Source organism: Astatotilapia calliptera, chromosome 16, assembly GCF_964374335.1.
Source record: "Astatotilapia calliptera chromosome 16, fAstCal68.1, whole genome shotgun sequence".
NCBI classification, from domain to species: domain Eukaryota; kingdom Metazoa; phylum Chordata; class Actinopteri; order Cichliformes; family Cichlidae; genus Astatotilapia; species Astatotilapia calliptera.
The window spans coordinates 28,157,344-28,167,747 of record NC_137437.1 but is presented as its reverse complement, the minus strand read 5'-3'; the positions used below and the strand labels follow the sequence as shown (position 1 = coordinate 28,167,747).

Genomic DNA, 10,404 nt, shown 5'->3' with positions numbered 1-10,404 from the left:
AACAGAATAGAATTGAAGGAGAAATAAAAATAACATTTGCAGAGATCTGGGGACCTTCTATAAACTTTGACTTTCTGTTAAATCCAAATATTTTACAGTCTTAATAATTTGTTCCTGTAAACCAAGCAGTGTTGGTTTACATATGTTTAGTATGAACAAAAATGGTTTTAGTTTCATGATGTTATACTAGGGTGACCGTATTTTGATTTCCAAAAAAGAGGACACTTGGCCCAGTCATGAAGAACTTTAAAAATACTGTTTGCTTAAAGAAAAATTTACCATATTTAAACGATGCCTTCTCTGTACAGTTAATGAATGGTGAAATAAAAAAAAAAAGTCATATAGGCTTTTACAAGTCAACAAGTGCAAAAAAAATAGGAGAGTTGCTCATCCTATGTTAGACTACATAAACAACCACTGAAATTAGATTTGTAATGATGGATAACAATTAGTGAATCCCTAACTAAAAATAAAATGAAATTAAAAAAAGAATCAACAAGTAAAAATATAGATTAAGCAGCCTACACAAAAAGTACAAACTTCAATGTATTACAACAAAGCGTTCTGCATGAAGTGAAACATCTCATTCTGTGAGAAATAAAACAGAATAACAGGATATTTAAAAAATGGTTGTTCGATTGTTTTGTTTTGTTGTTGATTGGGACTTTTAAAAAGTATATCGGTAAAGTTTCTATCGTTGGGGAAAATCGGAATTTTAAACTTGTGTCGCGGAACTGTTGTTGAGCTGTTTCATTCGGATGCATTTGACCGGTGCACGCAACATGGAGGACGGTGTGTAAACAGAAGCGATGGACGCGGCTTAAAGGTTCATTTTCAAAGAAACTCCGCTGCTCTCTGATCGCATGAAGCCGTGAAGGTGGAGGTGTTCGGGTAAGTAATATAAGGAAATGAATGGAGTCACTTTGGACGCTTTTATTCCCCCTGCCCCCCATTAAATATGATCAGAAAAGCTCGCAGAGAACAAGACGAGCCGCAGAATCTGCTCGGACGTTTTCTAATTTACTGTTTTATGAAACATGAAGAGTGAGTGACTGTGTTCCACACTTAAACTACAGAAGTGGAAGTGGGGAGGTTTTTTATGCTGCTGTAGTTCAGGGGGGACTGTACCTGTGCGAAACTGTCAGGTGACCTCCGCGTGTGCATCTCCTCTCAGGGTCTGACTGATCTGAAATCAGCGGGGTAACATGCTTCCTGTCCGGCAGCTCCTGCGGCTCCGGCCTGGGGTTGCTGTCAGCTGTGCCACTGGGCAGAGGATCCATAAACTGGCCTCGGTGCAGAAGGTCACATCACTTACCCCGAAGAAGTTGCGAAGTTTGCTGTACCCCTTCAGCGAGCTGGAGGCTTACCTGCACAGGTGCGTAAAACAGGGCTGGTTCTTAGTCATCAGTAGTGGAGATTTTGTGAACGTGAGCTGGCATCATCTGCTGGAGTTGCACTGATAACTGTGAAAGATAACATCATCAAGTTTATTTGTACAGCACCCATTACAACGAGTAGCACAAAATGCTTCACAGAAACATGTAAGACACAAAAAAATTAAACATTACGACAACTAAAACAGAAATTATGCCACTGTTCTCACAACTAATTTAATTTAAAATATTTATGTATGTCTAAGTTATGGAAAAATGTACAGATGAAACTAAATCTGTGTGAAAGTTTTCATGAATCAAAATGAAAACAAAGACAATCAAGGCAGCAATACATGTGAACTCACTTTAATTAAATAAAAATACCTGAATGTAAGACAATGATAAATAATAAAGCAATAAAAAGCACTCTGAGAGTGCAAGCCTCCAAAAATCGGAGGGTAACGTGTCAGTTCTTTACTTTAATTACACAAACATAATGTAGGTGTAGGTAATAGATAATGGGTACAAGCCTGTAAATAACTGCACATGAATAACTTTATCTTATTATATAATATTACACTGCAGCATATTTCTAACTAATGAGGCACCTCATTGGTATCATTTTGACAGACTTCATTTTTAGTAAGGTTTTTATTGTAAAAGATTTGGAGGAACTATTTTTACCGTTTAAAAAATATAAATGAGTTTGCCAGTGGCTTCTGTTTCAATCTGTAGCATGTAGCTGTTGATACAGACATTTTCTAATGAAATTGAACCATATTTGTATTTTCAGGTCTGTGGACCGGACACAGTTCCAGCTTTTTGATCCCACTTTGGAGGACATGATTGAGGCAGAGAAGCTCTTCCACTCTTCACCGTCTCATAAGATCGATTACTATATCTCTGCAGAAAGGATGGAGCACGCACCCGATCTCAAACAGCCAGAGGTCAGAGGACAGCATTGCTCAAAACATTGTACATAAATCATGGACATAACTTCTGGTGTTGGGAGTGCCGTAAACATGCATTCTTTCTAATGGCCAGCAGGAGGCAACTCCTCAGCTTTTAAAAAGAAGGTCGTGAGAGAATACGCCTACTCACTGAATCTGTGACCTCATAAAACACTTTTCTGATGAGACCATGGTCTTAGTTGCTAGTGACCTCCATCTCTTATATACAGTCTATGGCCTATATCTATATCGATCTACAAAGCTGGATAATGCCAATCTGTATATGTTACCATCGCCACAGTGAGACAGACAAGCTCAAAATCCATATCTTGATACTATCATGATACACTAACTTTCACAGACGCTCAGCTGACTCTTAACTGCTAAATAGAGTCTCTGAACTGGACCTCTGGACCACATTTGTGCTCTTGGAGCGTTTTGGAGCATTTTAATTCCATAGTTCTGACCAATAATATGGGTGTTGTGCACTTCATTTCACTAACAGACCATCCAAAAAGTCTGAGCTCCAGTTTTGGTGAGTGATTTTGTTTAGATGTTACTGAGCACTAATTAGCAGGTATCTGTGGATGCAGCATTAGCTGAAAACATAGCATTTGTTCCTCTTGTTTAAATATGACGCCACAGAAACAAGATATTGAGGACTGCAGTGCTGAGATCAACGGGAGTTCACAAATCAATCAGTGATGCCAGTTTAGCTGCGTCCATCATGAATTTCTTTAGCCTGTCATTAATAGTTAATGTAAGGTGATAATTACCCAACAGTACATTGCAGGTTTGTTTAATAGGTAAATACTTGATCAAAGTGGATTACAAAGGGAAGGGTTACGCATATTTCTGTTTGCTCTTAATGATATATTTAATGATAAAAGTGGGCTTTTTCCCCCCATGCATTTGTCATGACAACATGTCTTCTTTGAAACATGTTGATGCTTTGACTATAATTTTCCATTTCTTGTCACTACAATATAATTGTTTCCTTTCTGGTTTATAATTGCCATTTTTCTACTCTTACTGGGCACTCAAAGCACTTTCACAAAGTAAGCCACATTTACTGGACACAGCCTCTTTGCTAACAGAGTGAGGGTAGCAACATTTCTTGCTGGAAAAGGTTTGAGGTGGAAATTTTGACTCAAAGTGACAATGAAATCAGCTCAGAAGATGAGTCGGGTTGGATTACTCTTCCTTGCAGAAAAGTGACTCAAAACCACAACTGAATGATAAAGTAAATGTTGTAGGTATGAGCACAAACAACCATTTAAAAAAGGATTCTTGTGTAAAATATGATCACTTTACTCAGTTATTTCAGTGGTCATTTGAGGTTTAACACAAAACACTTGTGCAGAATAATTTCCCTGACTCTGGGTCAGGTAGAATGGCTGTAAAGAAAGAGAATGTGGACTTTAAGTAGCTTATTCGTCCCTCCTCAACCCTAAATGGATGAAAAATGTAACCTAATGTCTCTTCATCCTCATGAATAATGAAGCAGAACTGAACATGGCTAATAAATCATCAGATTTATAACCTCATGGAGAAGAACGTTAAGCTCTGGCAGCGAGTGTTAACAGGACAGAGAAGTTCCGTTACCACTCGGCCTTCTCCAGAAGGCGAAGCGTTCAAAGCTCGATGACAGTGTCCACCTGGCAGGTGTGCCACATGGCTAAATGGCGCTAAAGGTGATATGGTGGCAACTGGAGCAGGAAAAAGATTCCAGGATAAAAATCGCAGAACTGTAAATTACAGCACACAAATCTGCAGCTGACTTCCTGTTGGTGTTTTCCAGGTGTGTTTTATCGGCAGGAGCAACGTGGGCAAGTCGTCTCTCATCAAAGCTCTGTTTTCTCTCACCCCTGAGGTGGAAGTCCGAGTCTCTAAAACTCCAGTGAGTAACTCGTCACTCCAGCTCCACACACTGTTTCCCTTTAAAGTGGTGAACAAACACAAACCTCAGTTATTTCTTTTATAAAATGCTGTGTTTACATTCACACCTGATTGTTGCTGATTTTCTGTTGTTCTTTGGCCGCTCTGGCTGTGAAAATGACTTAAAATGATCTGCTCTATACTATTAGATGGCTTTTTTTTTTTAAATACTCTTAAAATTATGACCTTTTTTGGAAGTGGAAACTTCAAATTACACTTTGCATATTCAGTTTCTTTCTTACGGCGAGGGAGGAGATGTAAGAATTTCTGACCAACTCACTTAAACACAGACGAGGGTTAGCTTGTAGAAAAAAAATTTCTAAAAATAACATTTTTTTATACCTGCATCTAAGAAATGGAGCAAATTCTGGGAACTACTTCAGGTGGTACACATGAGTATGCCTCACTCAGTTTAACGCCTATTTAAGCTGCAAATTTCCCATCATTCCCTCTGCCATGACATAACGGGAGGTGATGAGTTTGGACCTTGGACAGGAAACTCTAATCTGCCTCTATTATAAATCAGTCATCTCAAACATTAGTTATCTTACTGAAAATGTATTAAAAAGATACTGATGTATTTTCAGTACCCTGCTATCATCAAAAATACTTCTCAGTTTGACAAAACTGAGCATAAAAGTTAAAAACATAAATTTTGCACTATAGAAAGTGTTGGTAATATGATGTGCACATTTTAATTGAATTTGTGTTGGTGTGGGGACCATTCAGTGTGTGTTCTGTAAATGTGTTACATGTAGAAAATAATAAAAGTCACTGTTTTACAAAGAGATTGGCTCAGAAGATGCACATTTGCCACAGGGATAAAAATAAGATAGAAACTGGCAGATAGAAACTTCACAATAAAAAGGCCCTGAGGTCATTTCCACCCTCATGGTCATCATCATTTTTTTTTTGTGGAGTTTGCATGCTCTCCCTGTGTTTGTGTTGGTTCTTTCCAGGTATTCCCGCTTCCTCCCACAGTCCAAAGACATGCAGTTAGTGAGCATTGGTTAATTGGTAACTCTAAACTTCCCATAGGTGTGAATGTTAGTGTAAAGGGTTGTCTGTCTCTATGTGTTAAGCCCTGCAACAGACTGGCGATCTGTTTAGGGTGTATATAAAACTGGGCATACACTGTGTGATTATTATTATTATTTATTTATTTTTTTTGTCGTCAGTTGCGTTGTTTTGATCGTGATAATTTTGTGAAGCCACATCAAAAATCCTCAGATGAGTTTGCCAAAGTTCTACAAGTTCGCTTGTACCCAGATCACACACTGCACTGACATGCTACTCCATCTTTTCACTTCCATTTCTGTGTTTGCGTTATGAGGGTTGCAAACAATCGGCAAGAATCAGGATTTTTTCTGGTTATTTAAAACTTATCTGAAAATCAAAGTAAGAGTGGAAAAAATAACTAGACAAAAAATATCAATGGTTTTAATTTTACACATAATCAGCCTGATTATAGAGACTATGATGTCTACATGTTTGCATGTTTTCCCCATCTGGAACTTCTTACATGCTGCTCCTCCTTGTGATAAATAAAAAGACTGAAACTAATAAAAACTAAACATTGTAATTTAATGTTACAAAGTTGAAACACACTCACTGATGCTGCAATGACTGAGTTCATCAATATCTGGACATCATAAGCTTTGCCTGTGTCTTACCTTCAGGGTCACACAAAGAAGATGAACTTCTTCAGAGTGGGCAAAGCCTTCACCATCGTGGACATGCCAGGGTATGGACACAAGGCACCCAGAGATTTTGTGGATATGGTAGAGCCTTACCTCTACACACGGAAAAAGTAAGTGATGAAGAGCTGATGAAAGACTTGTTTGTGTTGTTTATTCATGATGTCTATGATGGAGCAATACTGAGGATTGCCTCTGACAGTTAGCCAAAGAAATCATGCTATGAAACTATCCTGAGGGGTTGAGGTAAGTAAGGAAAAGTTGTTTATTGCAGTGAAAAACCAGTTTGGCTAATGCTATCTGCTAATATAAGCCTGTTTAGTTTGCCTTGTAGTGATTGGTCATTGCTGTTGTGATGTTTTTGGCAACAAAGACATGTTCACAAAAATCAGCGCTTTTCTTTCCAAGCTCTTTAGAGTACTATGACCTGGATGACTGAGAACTTTCACAGACAATATATACAAAACTTAAAAGGTGGTTGACAACCAACATTTTAAAAAGGAAAATGTTTAACATTAGTAGTCTTAAGCTTTTAAATGCAGTCTCTTATATTAATTTGATCCTTCCCGCTTATTTAGGAGTTCCTAATAAGTATAAACTAACACTGAAACTAATAAAAACTAAATGGATGTTCACCAGGTCTCAGGTGACACATCTAGGTTTGCGGTGAGCTTAAATGTCACTCAGCGTTTGTGCTCCTGTCTTTCTGATGGTGAGCGACCGTGTCTTCCTGGTGCGAACCTGGTGTTCACTAAAAAACCTTGTGTAACATGTCTTCTTTCAGCCTCGTGAGGACCTTCCTGTTGGTCGATGGCAGCGTCGGTCTGCAGAAGGCTGACCTGATTGCCTTGGAGATGTGTGAGGAGACCCGATGTCCGTATGTGGTAGGACTCTGGCTTAATTTCAGTTTTGTAATCATCAGGATGATTTGGTGCGAAAAAAGGTTTTAAGATCTTGCGGTTTGTAGAACAAGTGAAGCCTGGTTAGTTGATTGAAAGTAACTAAATTTAATCAGCTTTCCATCCAACTTCATCCGAGGCCGGGTCGCAGGGGCAGCAGACTAAGCCAGCACACAATGCACCCGACCCCTATGGCGCCTCCTGCGGGAGGATGGGCCCATGTCTCCTCTTCGGGCTGTGCCCGGCCGGGCCCCTTAATCAGCTTTCATGTGGAATATTTTGTGGAGTAAATGGTAAATGGCCTGTATTTATATAGCGCTTTACTAGTCCCTAAGGACCCCAAAGCACTTTGCACATCCAGTCATCCACCCATACACACACACACATTCACACACTGGTGATGGCAAGATACATTGTAGCCACAGCCAACCTGGGGCGCACTGACAGAGGCGAGGCTGCCGGACACTGGCGCCACCGGGCCCTCTGACCACCACCAGTAGGCAACGGGTGAAGTGTCTTGCCCAAGGACACAACGACCGAGACTGTCCAGGCCGGGGCTCAAACCGGCAACCTTCCGATTACAAGGCGAACTCCCAACTCTTGAGCCACGATCAAGAGGGTCTCTTTGGGTTTGTGCTCTTTGGTGGAGTTGTTGAGCACTAACCAATCAATCAGCTTTATTCGCCACATGCAGGTTGCCCTGCAGTGGAATGGACCCGCCCCCGACCTTACACACACAACACAGACATCACATGGGGATACAGGTCGGAGATCGGTAACATTACAGAAAACCACTGAAATGTACACTACAATGGGAAAGTACAAGAGGAAAAAAAGAGACCTCTACTCATGCTGGACTCCTATGGGAGGACAGCATGAGAACAGGAAACAAAAAAACTCCTCTGCACAGAAATCACATTGGTTGAGCAAACACAGCAGCCATCCTGCCACTGCGCCACCACTCCAGCGTGGGTCCAGACCCGCCGTGTTCTCCAGGAGGAAACAAGCATCGAAGTGCCTCCCCCTCCGCCTTACATGTGGCTCATTCTTCTTCTCAGTCCTTCATCATTATGTCCACACTGAATTAATGCTGAACGTTCCCACTCAGCTATTTAAAAACTGGCCGTTAAAATGAAGCAGCCCCGCTCGCTGCGCACTCTGCGGTCAATTATTCATGCTCTGAGCTGATTAAACACTGCAACACATTAAGGCTGTGACAGCACAGTCGAAGACAGTTTCAAACTTAAAACTGATATTTCTGTGAAGTTGAAAAAGAAATGGGGAGTGTACACACTTTAAATATGATTACATGGAAGTAGTGGTTGCAAATGATCGGATTCTTTTAATGATTTACAAGGCAAAGGACAGACTTGTCAGTGAAGTTTATTGAGTGTCACATGGTAGTAGGTGGCAGGAGGTCTACGTTCTCTTGCCGATAGATTTTCTGTACAGCTTTTACAGTCAAGGCTGCACCCATTTTAGACTCACCGGGTTCCTCGTTCATTTCTTTGAACTGCAGGAGAACAACAACAAAGTGAATCCTTTAAAATGCTGATCAGGGAGTGCAGTGTTTTTAAGAGACCACCAGGTGTCAGAGCTAGTCTGCTTTGTTAGTTCAGGATGATAGAAGCAAGCATAAAGTGAAACATATCCTTGCTAAGGGAGGGTCCATGTAAGGTACCAGTATTTATATAGTGCTTTTCCAGTCTTACTGGGCACTCAATACAGTTTAGAATAAAAAACTATTCTAACCGTGCTTTCGTGCCATTCCAAGCACTGTAATTTGCCACTTTAAAAGTGCCGGTTAACCTAACGTGCATGCATTTGGCCTGTGTGAGGGTGTCTACATCCAAAGAAAAAAACCACAGGGACATTGGTCAGACTTCACTCCGAGACCACAAGCTGGATTTTAACCCAGGATCCTCTGGTTGAGAGGTGACAGTGCTAACACTTCTGCACTAGCTTAAAAGTTATCAGTGGATCAGGATCATCTGATTCATAACTTATTTATAACCTTGATCACAAAGAAAAGTTTGAAGCCTAATCTTAAAAGAAGAGAAATTAGAGACTGTTTCTGTGTCCTGAATCCAAACTGGGAGCTGGTTCCACAGCAGAGGGCCTTGTCTCCCATTTTAGTTTTAGAAACGATGTAAGTCAAGTAGGCCGACAGACTGAGATAAGTGGAATAATATGGCACAATTAAGTATTTAGAATATGATGGAGCCGGATTCTTCACAACTCTTAGCCCCGTTAGTATTCTTCTTGCAGTTTTGGATTTACTGAAGGCTTTTTGGGGGAGCCACGGGGACATCCTGTCTGTGCGCTTTTCTGAGAGTTGTACTTTATTGTTCAGATGGTGGTGACAAAGATCGACAAATGTGGGAGTGGCACTCTGCTGACAAATTTGCTGAACCTTCAGGATGTGGTAAAGACAGAGACGACGAGCTGCTTCCCTCAACCGTTTCTTATTAGGTAACTGTCTCACTTCCTCTCACAGACCAAGACTCACACAGTGGGTTTCTTAGTGATGAAAAAATATAAACAGAGCCCTCAATGAGTCTTCTTCCTTTGAAGCTTGAGTGATACTTCCTGGATTTCTATTGTTATATTAAACCTGACTCTGACACATATGTTTTCATTAATTATTGTTTTTGTTCAAACTCAGTGCCTGAAAGCTGATAGTTTTACAGTATAACAATACTTCACAGCATAATAAAATGTCTATATTTCTCCCTTTTTGTGTTCTTTGTGAAACAGCTCAATCCAGTTTGGGGGGATTTACCTGCTGAGATGCTTCATCGCTCATGTAACAGGCAGCATCAGGTTAAAGGAGACGTCACAGAGCTGAAAAGAGGCCGACTCGGTCTCGCTGAGAGGGGCAAACGGGCTTCTCTGCTACATTTCTTTAAAAACAACAACAACAACAACAACAACAACAACAACAACAACAACAACAACAACAAAACCTGATATCCAAAAAACTGCTTCAGAGGCTTTTATTTTCTAATAAAATGTGAAAGACTCTCTGGTTTGCTTATCTTCTTACTTTCTAGTTTGACAGACTGTCAAGTCCAGTTTCAGACACTTTACTGCTCTGAATTTGTGTTTTGTGTCTTTAGATTGGAACTATCAATATTAGGTTGAAAGAAATCTCAGTGCAACTGAGGAAAGCCACTGTTAGGCTTAATGAAAATAAACATATAGAGATGATGACAATTATTGCCATGGTTATGAAAACCAACTTCACATCATCTAACCAAGTCAGGAACACTATTTAGGAGGTAGTAGGATCACTGTCAAGTTTCCTTCATGATTGCTGTAAACTCTGTTTATTTCTAATGTACAAACCACTGGTTACGCTCAATAATGGGAAGGAGAATTTACTGAAAATTTACTGAGGATATCGCTAGTACTTATGTAATTATTAGGGCTGAAAAATGCTAAAAACAATAATTAAAAAACAAATTTGCACCCACACCTACTGAGGGTCTGCGTCTCAGAAAATGATCATAGTATAAGGGTAATATTCTGCATACAGCTTCATTAA

General features: G+C 40.1%; 1 protein-coding gene across 2 annotated transcripts; it reads left to right on the top strand.

Annotated features, from left to right (window-relative positions):
- Positions 1–747: 747 nt before the first annotated feature.
- Positions 748–9,881, top strand: gtpbp8 (GTP binding protein 8). 2 transcript variants are annotated; one of them, XR_013902535.1, is made up of 9 exons: positions 752–891; positions 1,175–1,375; positions 2,167–2,320; positions 4,125–4,223; positions 5,941–6,071; positions 6,743–6,842; positions 9,211–9,329; positions 9,615–9,790; positions 9,821–9,881. XR_013902535.1 is itself a non-coding variant. In XM_026145631.2 (8 exons), the coding sequence occupies exons 2-8, from the start codon at positions 1,206–1,208 to the stop codon at positions 9,703–9,705; spliced, it is 864 nt and encodes a 287-aa protein (XP_026001416.2). In that variant the 5' UTR covers positions 748–891; positions 1,175–1,205; the 3' UTR covers positions 9,706–9,881. The 2 variants fall into 2 exon arrangements, 1 of the variants encoding a protein (XP_026001416.2); XM_026145631.2 differs by having other exon boundaries at positions 748–891; positions 9,615–9,881.
- The last annotated feature ends 523 nt before the right edge of the window (positions 9,882–10,404 follow it).

Bases quoted from the DNA above. Each gene is read 5' to 3' on its own strand.
- gtpbp8 (XM_026145631.2), top strand. From the start codon at position 1,206: ATGCTTCCTGTCCGGCAGCTCCTGCGGCTCCGGCCTGGGGTTGCTGTC. The intron at 6,843-9,210 runs GTAGGACTCTGG...TTTATTGTTCAG, and splicing joins AGACCCGATGTCCGTATGTG to ATGGTGGTGACAAAGATCGA. The intron at 9,330-9,614 runs GTAACTGTCTCA...TTTGTGAAACAG, and splicing joins CCTCAACCGTTTCTTATTAG to CTCAATCCAGTTTGGGGGGA.